Source organism: Echinops telfairi, unplaced genomic scaffold (assembly GCF_000313985.2).
Source record: "Echinops telfairi isolate 266 unplaced genomic scaffold, ASM31398v2 ScPeMD7_18;HRSCAF=68, whole genome shotgun sequence".
Taxonomy (NCBI): Eukaryota; Metazoa; Chordata; class Mammalia; order Afrosoricida; family Tenrecidae; genus Echinops; species Echinops telfairi.
The window spans coordinates 47,900,900-47,912,258 of record NW_022103915.1 but is presented as its reverse complement, the minus strand read 5'-3'; the positions used below and the strand labels follow the sequence as shown (position 1 = coordinate 47,912,258).

Here is an 11,359-nt window from a genome sequence, read left to right as displayed (position 1 = left end):
AGCCAGCACGTGCCGTGTTGTGTTTGCAGAAAGAAGGACCGCCCCGCCACGGGCCGAGGAAAGGGATGCGCAGGTGAAAGGCGTTCCGTGTCGGCGTGCTGCTTTGCGCCGCGTTCTTTCCACGTCGGGGCGTCGTGCTGGGCGCACCCAGCAGGTTCTGTGCGACGCCTCCGAATGGGCGCTGCAGCAGTTTGGTTTGGTTTGGTTTGGGTTCAGAGGAGGCGCGCTGGTGGCGCCGTAGTTCATTGAAAGGTTGGAAGTTCGAACCCACCGGTGTCTTGAAAGCTGAACCCTGAACCCGATTCCAATTCCTGGCCCGGAAATATTTACCAGAGCAGACAGCATCATCTCTCTTCCACCGAGAAGCTAGTGGATTTGAACCGCGGGCCTTGTGGTTAGCAGTCCAACACTGAACCCAACAGCGCACCGCGGCCCCTTTCTGAAGGATTACAGCCGAGGAAACCCTGAGGGACAGTTCTACGCTGTCCCAGAGGGCCACTCACTGAGGGTCCTGGACGCCATGGCAACAGGCTGGTTCCACTAGTTGTGCGGACCAAGCCCTCATCTCTGGTATTTTTTACATTTTATTCTCTCCCTACAAAGGAAGGAGAAATGGACCCTACCCCACTCCCACCCACCTCCCCCAGAAGAAGGCCTCGATAAAGAAAACGTGAGTTCTCTTGACACAAGGCAGGCAGGAGGAGCCCTTGCCCCAACAGAAGCACAGAAGACACTAGAAACCATGGCAGTCACTCCTACCTGGCCGCTTTCTGTACCATAGGACCTTTCTTCTAGCTCAGAACATAGCGTTTTTCTTCTCTTAGATGGAATTTATTTTCTAAATAACCATTACAGACAATCGTCCTGGTGGTTGGCCGTTTTACTCACGGTCGTTCTGAAGGGCTATAGTTTCTTGTGTGCATTTTCACAGTGAACGAAGGCGATCCGGTGCAGAGGTTACATGAACGCAGCGACCCTCCATGTCAGCAGTTCAAAACCACCAGCAGGAGAAAGGGGGCTTTCAACTCCTGTAAAGTGCTTGTCTTGGACGCTCACAGGGGCAGTTCTACCCTGTCACATAGTCACCAGGAGTCAGAATCGAACTCGACGGCAGTGTGTTAGCTTTCATTCATTCCACTGAGCCATCAGCGCCAGTTTGAAAGCCACCTGTGTGTGAGAAGGCACTGGCGGGGAAGCGCACATGTCAGCAATAGGGAAGAAGAAGAACCCCTCCACCAGGCGGGGTGAGAGGCCAGCCAATGTCCCAGGAGTGCAGAGGAGCAGGAATCCGTATCTTTGAGGCAGAGCAGGATTATCCTGGCAGGTGTTCCAGTGACCTCTTGCTGTTCTTGAACTCCGGGTGAAAAGAACATGTTTTATGCTGTAATCTGCAATGTGCACAGAGCTTGGTGAGATGGCGCTCCTCTGCTACCGTGTCACTCAACGTCAGCCACTGTGGGTCAAGGTCTAGGGGCTGGTCATTTGAAGACTCACCTATGTGGTGGCTGATGCTGGCTGTCCACTTAGCTGAGACTGTTGGCCAGGGGACTGCATATGGCAGTGGTTCTCAACCTGTGGGTCGTGACCCCTTTGAGGGGTCGAATAACCCTTTCACAGGGGTCGCCCAGTTCATAACAGTAGCAGAATTACAGTGATGAAGTAGCAACGAAAATAACTTTATGGATGGGGGTCACCGCCACATGAGGAACTGTGAGGAAGGTCGAGAAGCACTGCCATATGGGCTGGACATCCTCACCGCATGGGGATTGGGTCCCCTGGGACAAAGCAGGGTGTGTGTTAGTGTGTTGTAGAGAGCACTTGAGAGTTGGTACCACTTCCACAGCCCCAAGGCTTGCTCGCTCTCAAGCAGAGACTCGACTTTTTGGTGGGGGAGAAATGAGGCTTTTAAAGTGCCTCTGAGACCAGGAATGGTGCTATGGTTCTTTTTGGACAAAGCAGCCCTAGGAAGAAGGCTGCAATTGAACAAAGCCTAGAAGAACGGGCTGACTCTGGGGCCAGTTTTCAGAAGAGGCAAGATTGAGGGTAGAGAAAACTGCACTTACACTTTCATAGAGGTCACAGTGGGAACTCTGCCAGACCTGTTGAAGAGATCAGCTTGGCAATGGGGTCACAGTGGAAAGTAAGGTTGTTGAACTAAGTAGTGGTTGAATGAATTAGGAAAGGCTTTGAAGGCCAGGCTAGGAGTTCTGGTAGGTTATGCACTGGGCGGTTTCAAACGATCACCCACTCCTTGGGAGAAAGATGAGGCTTTCTACTCCCATAAAGATTTCCTGTTTCAGAAGCCCACAGGGGTGGTTTTACTCTGTCCTGTAGGGTCACTATGAGTCAGAACCGACTGAGTGACAGTGAGTTTGGTTTTGGGAATTTTGAAGGCCAGGCTAAGAAATTCATGTTTACTGGGGAAAGTACAAAGTATTTCTGGGCAATAATTAAAGTTACTAGATAAAAAGAACATTTGTTGTTGTTGTTGTAGATTTGTCTGTGCAGTAATTCTATCTTCTTATCCTTTGCCACTGTTATTGTTCAACCTCATCATCCACACCCAGCCCCTAATGCATGGGAGGCAAAAATAGCAGTACACGTGAGAATGAGAAATGTTCTGAACTATGGTGGTGTCAGTAATAAATTGTCCATGGAGAGTAGGTGGGACCTGAGAACTGCTTGATGATAGGGTCACGGAAAGGCGGGAGTCGGAGATCTCTATGCCTGGGAAGAAGCCTGACAGGGAGTGCCTGAGGAGCTAGCTAAGAGGGCTCTGTAAAGTGCATGAACAGTTCGAAGCCCCTTTGTGAGTGGAGCTACCTTCCCTGACCTGTCTGGCCGAGGTAGTCCTGTGCAGCTCCATGGCCCCTCTCCCCCCTCATTGCCAGCATCCCCTGTTGCAGGTGCATATCCACCTGTGAGGCTTTCTTTAACGTCTCCCGCTCCACCCAGAGCCAACGGGGGCTGGTGCATTGTGGGTACTCATACAATAGTTGTTGAATCTGTTCGAGTCAGAAGGAAAGAGCATGTACAGAGGATTAAACACACCTCCCCCGCTCCACGCACACACCGCCAAAGGGCAGCCCTCAGGGATGCTGTGGTCCGAAAGACAGCTGAGTGGTGACGTAGAGTGGGAAACAAGACCTGACAGCTTGGTGTTTTCTTGCTGGGAGGCTTTGAAGGCCAAAGTGAGGAGTGGAGGTTTTTCTATTGTGATAGATAACCAGTGACGATGACTGTATTTCAGAAAAGGAGTGCAATTATTGTTTTGTCGTTTTTAGGGAAAAGTACTCTGTCATTATGGAGATGGGGTAGAGATGGGAGATGTAGACAAGGAGAGCATGCAGTGGGAGTTCAGACGAGGAATATTGAAGAGCTGGATTACTGAGCAGGATTTTGTAACTGTTTTTTCCCACAATCCTCATAACTCAGTTCTTTGGTGTTTATTAAAAATAAAGTTGATTTGATCATGGCACCAGTGATGTGAGAGTCCTGGTGACATAGAGGATTACATAAGTTGGGCTGTTAACCACAAGATCAGCGGTTCAAACCCTCCGGGAACTCTGTGGGATAAAGATGCCGCTTTCTACTCCCATAGAGATTCATAGTCTCAGAAACTCAACTGAGCAGTTGTACTCTGTCCTGTAGGGTTGCTTTGAGTTGGAATCTACTTGATGGCATAAGAGTTGAGTACCAGAGACTCTAAAAGAGGAGGTCAGGGGCACCCCAAGGGTTTCGATCCACATCTTGGCTCTCAGAGGGCATGAAGAATTACCTGAGCAGTTTGTGAGGACTGACATTCCAAGGCCCTTGGTGACGTCGTGGGTTGCGTTGGCTTCTGATCGCCAGTCAGCAGTTGGGAACCACCAGCTGCTCCAGGGAGAGAGAGACTTGCTCCTCCTGTGATGACTGCAGTCTTGGAAACCCACATGGGCAGTTCTACTCTGTCCTAGAGTCGCTAGGAGTTGGAATCCACTCGATGGCAGTGAACCTGAGTGAACTCTTTGAAATTGTTTCAGTAGGTCTGGGTAGAGCCCAAGAAACTCCAAATTTAAGAGACCCTCCAGGTGATTCTGTTCTCCTCCTCCTCCCAGTTTTCCCTAGGAACTCTGCTTCCCCCCAGAGTGCTCATCAGAGGTACGATTCAATACGCCATCTCCGGAAGCATTCCGAGCCACATTACACTGCGCTGTCATCTGTTTCCTATGTTGTGCAGTAGTAAATTCCATCTTCTCATCCCTTGCCACTGTTCTTGCTCAGATATGTACATATGGATCGCCTACTATGACCTCACCTCATTCTGATTAAATGTCAGCCTCATCATCCACAACCAGTCCCGAATGCTGTTTTCCTACGGCTTATCACATACTTTACTGCTTCCACACTACTTCAGGCATTGATTACTATTTACCCAGGCTTCTGGTTCTCATGTTAACAGAGTAAATGTTTCCTGTTTTTCAGTTCTGAATGAACTCCTTGCAGTAGTGCTCTATACTGCAGATTAGTCTGACATCATGACCTCTCACAAGGGCCTTTTCTATCAACACCTTATTTTCCTAATTATTGGAATAATATATTTAAGGTTTTTAGACCACAGCTGGCTTTCAATAGTTGGCATTTACACCTACTTCACACTTCTCATTATCTGACATTTTGCATTTCTGACTGGTTAAAGATGTCCTTTGTGCATTGACATATATATCTATGTCTATAAAGAACATGAGGTATGAAGCCGGATCAGTGCTGGCTGTGATGATTATGCACCAGTTTGGCTGGGCCACACTTGGTTGGTTGGCAGTTATGTGCTGATGCTGTCATCTCCATTTTGTGATCTGATATGATCACTTTCCCTTTTCGCATAATGTGATTTTCACATAATGCTCTGAGGACAAGGTGTAATAGTGTTACATGTCTCCTTTGCTTCCTCCCTCATCCCATCAAAATCCAGCTTGTGGGAAACTAACACCGAGGGCAATATATTCCCTAACTTATTACAGAGGGACTCTGGAAAGCTGGTATTCCAATGGTAGGAAAGCCTCCACTTTCGTAAATTAGAGGTAAAGTCCAGGTACATTATCCTGCTTTAAAAATCATACCCACAGATTCTCCCCTAACAGCTATGCTGCCTTAAAGTGAGCACGTGGTTGATTATATCTCCCTACAGAAGCAGACATTATCCTTTTCTCTCTTCCCGCCATGACACCCAACCCCCGTTGTACCTTCCTCCAATTCAGGTATTAGGTTTCCTCACCTGTGAGCTCAGGGACCTTCAATGTAGATACCACCCGCCCTGTGACATATGTAACTACTGAATATGCATGTCTTAAGCTTACCTATCAAGATCCCCAGATAGTAACTGCTCAAGCTCACTTCTCCCACATGCTGTTTGGCATGGTCCATCAAGAGAAGCTGAGATGAGCATGCTACTGTAAAATGTGTCAGACTCCTTTATTGCATCATTCTCTCCTATCTTTCTCATCATCTTTTTCTATCGTCGCTGTACACCTGTGACTTCTGGCCTTTTGATTGTTGGAGGCTGGTTTCCTCTGACACCAGCTAAATAAGAGCACTTGGTATTTTCCATCACTTGTACTTTTTCATGAAAACGGCCACTGTCTCCACAGGATAGCACATGCTATCCTTTTTGAGAAACCTTTCCTTATTCCCGGGCCAGCCAGATGCAGTGTCTCTGTACTTTGACCCGTACAGGACACTGGAATTTGTTGTCCCTAAGGGCATTTTCACAGGTCAAACTCCTTGTGGATAACACATGATGACCTGGCTTCCTATCCCCTCCAGCTCTTCCTACTCTAAAACATGTTCTCACGAGACATTTGTTGATTGAAACCTGTGGTTGTTCATCGCTAGCATATGGGTAAAAGCTTAAAATGCACTACTCACATAGGCTCTTTTCATTCTCCAGAATGTTCTTGGAGACAACCAAAACAAACAAACAAAAAATCCCTCTGAAGGTTGACAGATAGCAGCAGGGATGACTGGCAGTCGACTTGCTATTTGCAGCTAGGGCCAGCCTACTCTACCTTAAACCACCAGTGATTTTTGAATGACTTAACATTACCAGCGATGAAGGACGATGCCACCTCATGACCATGGGTGCCTTCCTGAGCTAGACTGCAGGGAACCAGTGCCCCACCTGAGCACTAAGTGCCAAATCCCTACTATACCATGTAGGACTACCATACAAAATCTTCAGCTTATCTTTTTGCCTGGCTGAGTCAATGGAAACAATGGCAATGGATTCCGGTTTTGGTGTATTAGAGAATTAAAGCCAGGATGGCACAGCTATGTACTTGGCAGCTCCCTAAAAGGCTGGTAGTTCAAGCTCACCAGCTCTTCCTTGGGAGAAAGACACAGTAGTCTGCTTCCACAGTAAAAGGTTTTCAGCCTTGAAAACCCTATGGGGACATGTCAACTATGTCCTATGGGGTTGTTCAGCTGAAAGTATCTCAGTGACAATGGGTGTGGTCACTAGAGTTATACTGCATGAACAGAGATCACATTTCTAACACATGACCCAGCAGGGCAGAGAAAGCATTGTAGGCAAAACAAACTCACTGCCATCGAGTTGATGCAAATGCATAGTGACCCTGCAGGACACAGGATGGGTAGAACTGTCCCTGTGAGTTCCCGAGACTGTAACCCATTACAGAAAAGTAAAAAGCCCCATCTTTCTCCCGCAGAGGAACTGGTAGTTTTGAACTGCTGACCTAGCAATTAGCAGCCCAATACATAACCACTACGCCACTAGAGCTCCTGGAAATACCCACATTTGGGGATTGGAAACTGCAGCTCTCAAGCCATATGCAACTCTTGGCACATACATGTGGCTCTGAAGTAAAACTGAAAAACTATCATTCAGAAAATGGTGATTTCACTTGTTGGTAAAGATATACTTATGGCTCTCAAATAATTTTTAAATTGTGAGGGACATGATTGGCTCTTTAAAAGTTTACCACCCTTCCCTAGACAATAGCTTTGTAAATATACAGTTACCTGTGAAAATCATATTGATTAGTCTTTCCTGTATATTTTAGACAGCTGGGTAAACTAGAATACTGTAGATTTGGGTTCTGCTCAAGTTTTTGTTTTTAATTAATTTGATCAGTAACCCTATAGCATATGCTCATAATCCAGTGAAATGTTTTGTGAATCTTTTAGTTATGGAATTCAGCAAATGAAAAGTTACAAGAACTGTTCCTGCAAGAAGTACGGATGGGAGAACTTTGGTTATCTAGAGGTAAGAATGTAAATGTCCCTTTGTCTGTAGTTAATGTTTAAGAAAAATACTTGACTAGTATTTGCATGTCAACTAACTAGCTAAATGTATTAAGACCCACTTGCTTCCGTTAATGAGCATGTTGAGTGTCATCACATTATCCAGCTTTACTGTAAAGTTTATATTGCAGCCTTTGCAGCAAAGCCAAATAAAAGCACACCTCCCTTATTGTCAGGTAAAAGGCCACGCATAAATCTCCCAGATTATGTAATCTAGAAACCTGGCCTTCTTTGGGAAGTCTTCATAACAGCGCTCATTTATGAACCCTCATTCTTAGTCTGTCTAATGCAGTAGCACCTATAGAATTTTACTTAGAAATCAAATTTCATAAATCCCTTTCTTAGTTATGTAACTCACACTTTATTTTGACAAAGTTTCAAATTATGCCCCAAATGCATCCGTCTGTTTCAGGAGAGCACAGAATGGGGGTTGATCATCTCAGCAATGCCCTTTTAGTGTGTGGACAACCACACGAACTTCTCACGGTTTTCAAGCAAACACTTCCTCCCAAGGTATTTGAGATGCTGTTGCACCAAATTCCCCTTATCTGCCAGGTGAGCACATGTTTAGCTGTCTTTGTGATATGAATACAGTAAATAACTAGGTTGAGCTTGATCACAAAGAAATAGCCAACTGTATCTGTGAATGGCCCAAAGTCCGACATGTCTGTTGGTTGCCTTTCTTGCTCTCTGATAAAAGAAGTTTATTCTTTCACATCCCTTGGAATAATACGAAATGGTCTATTTTGTGGGTGTTACTCATTCTTTAACATTTTACACTGTTGATATTTACCTTTCCAAAGATATAATTAGTAACTATAATGTGGATAGAGGCATGTAAGGTAAGTGGTGTTACGGGATTAATGGCTTATGAAGGGAATTCAAAAGGTTCATGGAAACATGGAAAGATAATGGAATCTTTCTATGAACTTTTTGAAGCCCCCCTCATAGTAAATTATCAACGCAGAACACTTATACTTTCAGTTAACATAAGAAAACAAATTATTTTGATAAATGTAAACAGAGGTTCATTAATGTTCTATTAATTGTAAGTTTAGATTGGTATTAAATGGAATCCATTCATAAGGCAACCAGTTAAAGGCTATTGGTCCAGTTGAGTTGACCAATCTGCTTGGTGTACTTACGCATCACCTAGAATTTCCTCAAATACTTAAACATGTTTCGGAATTCATTTGACTCTAAGACACTACTTTTCCTTGGGTTCTTTTTATAGTGATCACACATCACATTGCTCATCTTAGAACCACTCAAGCTTGCCTCAGCTTCTGAGCACAATGCAAACAATAAAAACAAAATAAATCTGTCTACACTAGAGAACAACAGTTAGATGGGCTTCTCCCTGGAGTTGTGTGAAAATGTCGCCAGGATAAGAATGTGTATTGCCCACTCTTATACAAGAAGGAAGGCAAGAAGAAGATTATGTATTGAAATGATTAAAAAGTAACTGTTTTATGTATTTACCAGCAATTTGAGGCAGACGCAAATGAACAGGAGGATGATCCCAACTGAAAAATATTTCAACGTATCCACAGTCCAGTCAGAATACTATGGTACTATATAGGATAAACAACTATTCAGTGTGGCTTCCATTTATTTTTAGTAATAAAAATTTTTTTTCTGTCTCTTACATGATTGGACACATATTTTGATTTAAAATTAACAGTCACAACTGAAGAAACAATAGTTTATTTTTCTAATCAACTGACCAAGCTGCGAGTCTTAAGGCCTCCACAAGTGTTGCATGTTACTATTTCCATTGCACAGACCTTCTGTTTGATGACGCCTGGTCCACAGCAGTTGGTTCTCCAGTGGTTCCCATTTCCCAGACCGTGGGGCACGGGGGCTTTTGCTCTCGAGGCCTTCTGTCAAGTGAATCCTCATTCCAGGGCAACATCACACCCCAGTCCATCCACCTCTAGCGGGGTTGGCCAAGGAGTCCTGCTTTGGCTGCTAGAGCTTCATTCTGCTGAATATGATATTCCTGAAATCTCATGGATATTCTTTGTGTCATTTTTAAATATTTCTGTAAGCAATGCTCTGAACACGTGGTCTGGGAAATAAAAACAGAAGATCCAAAGAGGCAGAAACAAAAACATAAATAATAATAAAAAAAAGTATTAAAAAACTTTGCTTTTCCTAGACTCTATCTGATAATTAAATGGTATTGTGTAGCAAAGGATTCCTGGTGGTGCTCTAATCACAAGGTCAGCAGTTCTAATCCACCAGATCCTCTGTAAGCGAAAGACGAGGTTGTCTCAGATTTACAGTCTAAAAAACCCATATATGGCTGCTGTAAAGTTGGAATCAAATTCATGACCATGGGTTTGGCAATGTGTAACTTTTAATCAATATCTCCATTTTTTGACAAATATGACTGTATACTGAATGCTTACCAGTTTGGAGGCACTAAGAACAATGGTAAGTAAGCTCCTAACTTCATGAAGCTGTTTTTCTGGAGGTATGTTTCTATATTAACTGAAAGCCCACACTCTCATCCTCCTTTTCAATGGATAAAATACAGGAATAGAGGGCAGTACCCACGTGAATGAGAAAATCCATTCGTATCCAAATTCTCAGTCTTTTTTTTTTTTTTTAAACCACAAGTATTGAACTTAACATTTCTCCTAAACTTCATCAGTTATTTAGCAAGTACGTACTGGAAGGAAGTTTTAATGTCATCTTGAACCAATGTATAAATACTATGATAGGGAATATTAAAAGTTAATACTTCCAATAGGATTGGGGATTTGGAGTCCACTGAATTCAAGCTCTGTTCTTTCCTGTTCTAGGGGTCAGACAGAAAGAAAGGTCTTACATCTTATTTGTCTGACAGGTCATCTTAATTGAAAGCTAACTAGTAAGAATCTTTTCTCAAATAGTAACTCAACCCCAAGCATCTTCTCCAAAAAGGTGTGTCAGCACAATAGGACCATATGTTAAATTCGGCCTCGTTAAACTTGTCATGGGTCCTGGGAGCTTCAGTTCCTTTGACCAATGGAAACAGAATAGGTAGTCTAAATCTCCCGTAACTGGGAACAAGCTAAAGACCTAGGGGAATCCCATGTACACGATTTACCAAAACTGCAGAGAAGTATTAGAAGGCAACACTTTTCTTACCTCTTCAGGTTTCACTTCTCTTGTTGTGAAGTCTTTAACACAGTCCAAAAAGCAGGTTTCTGTAAGTTTATTGTAGGTTCCAAGAAATTCCTTAAACTACACATGAAACAAAATGTTCTTTAATGATTTTTTTCTTTTTAAAAATCATGTTCAAATTACATAGAGCATAACACACAGCAATTGAACAACTTTTACTTAAACATCTTTTTTTTAACTTAAATATCTTAGTGACATTGGATATATTCTTCAAGTTGTACAATCATTTTTGTTATGTTTATCCAAATTATCCCATCACTAGGTAATGTTTCTTTGTAAAATTTTTAAATTTATTTTATAAATCTTTTTATTGGGGACTCTTACAGCTCTTATAACAATGCATACATCAATTGTATCAAGCACATTTGTACACGTGCTGCCATCATCCTTTTCAAAACATTTTCTTTCAACTTGAGCCCTTGGTATCAGCTCCTTTTTCCCTCCCTCCCACCCTCATGACCCCTTGATAAATTACTTTTTTAATTAAAATAATTTTATTGTGGGCTCTTACATCTCTTATCACAATCCATACAGTTATTCAGTGTGTCAAGTACATTTGCACATATGCCACCATCATCATTTTCAAAGCATTCTCTTCCCACTTGAGCCCCTGATATCAGTTCCCAATTTCTTCCCCCTCCCTCATGAACCCTTGATAAGTTACAGATTGTTTTCATATCTTACATCGTCCTCTATCGCCTCTCACCCAATTTTCTATTGCCTGTCCCCGAGAGGTGGTTATTGGTTGATCCTTGTGATCAATTTCTCTTTGCTACCCCCACCCTCCCCTAATCCTCCGTTTCTCTACTCTCATTGCTGGCCCTGTGGGGTTTATCTATCCTGGATTCCCTGTGTTGTGGGCTCTTATCTGTAGCAGTGTGCATGT

At 43.4% G+C, this 11,359-nt stretch overlaps 2 protein-coding genes across 2 annotated transcripts in view; one reads left to right on the top strand and one right to left on the bottom strand.

Annotated features, from left to right (window-relative positions):
- Positions 1–8,829, top strand: part of TOMM20L (translocase of outer mitochondrial membrane 20 like) — a 9,875-nt gene extending 1,046 nt beyond the window's left edge. Inside the window, exons 2-5 of the mRNA XM_030884869.1 lie at positions 3–199; positions 7,183–7,261; positions 7,712–7,854; positions 8,785–8,829. Coding sequence (XP_030740729.1) covers positions 3–199; positions 7,183–7,261; positions 7,712–7,854; positions 8,785–8,829 — 464 coding nt within the window. The remainder of the gene's footprint in view (positions 1–2; positions 200–7,182; positions 7,262–7,711; positions 7,855–8,784) is intronic.
- Positions 8,830–8,990: 161 nt separating this feature from the next.
- The window catches only part of TIMM9 (translocase of inner mitochondrial membrane 9), a 14,470-nt gene continuing 12,101 nt past the window's right edge, over positions 8,991–11,359 (bottom strand). The window contains exons 4-5 of the mRNA XM_004698616.2: positions 10,438–10,533; positions 8,991–9,370 (exon numbers count right to left, since the gene is read on the bottom strand). Coding sequence (XP_004698673.1) covers positions 9,236–9,370; positions 10,438–10,533 — 231 coding nt within the window. The 3' untranslated portion in view covers positions 8,991–9,235. The remainder of the gene's footprint in view (positions 9,371–10,437; positions 10,534–11,359) is intronic.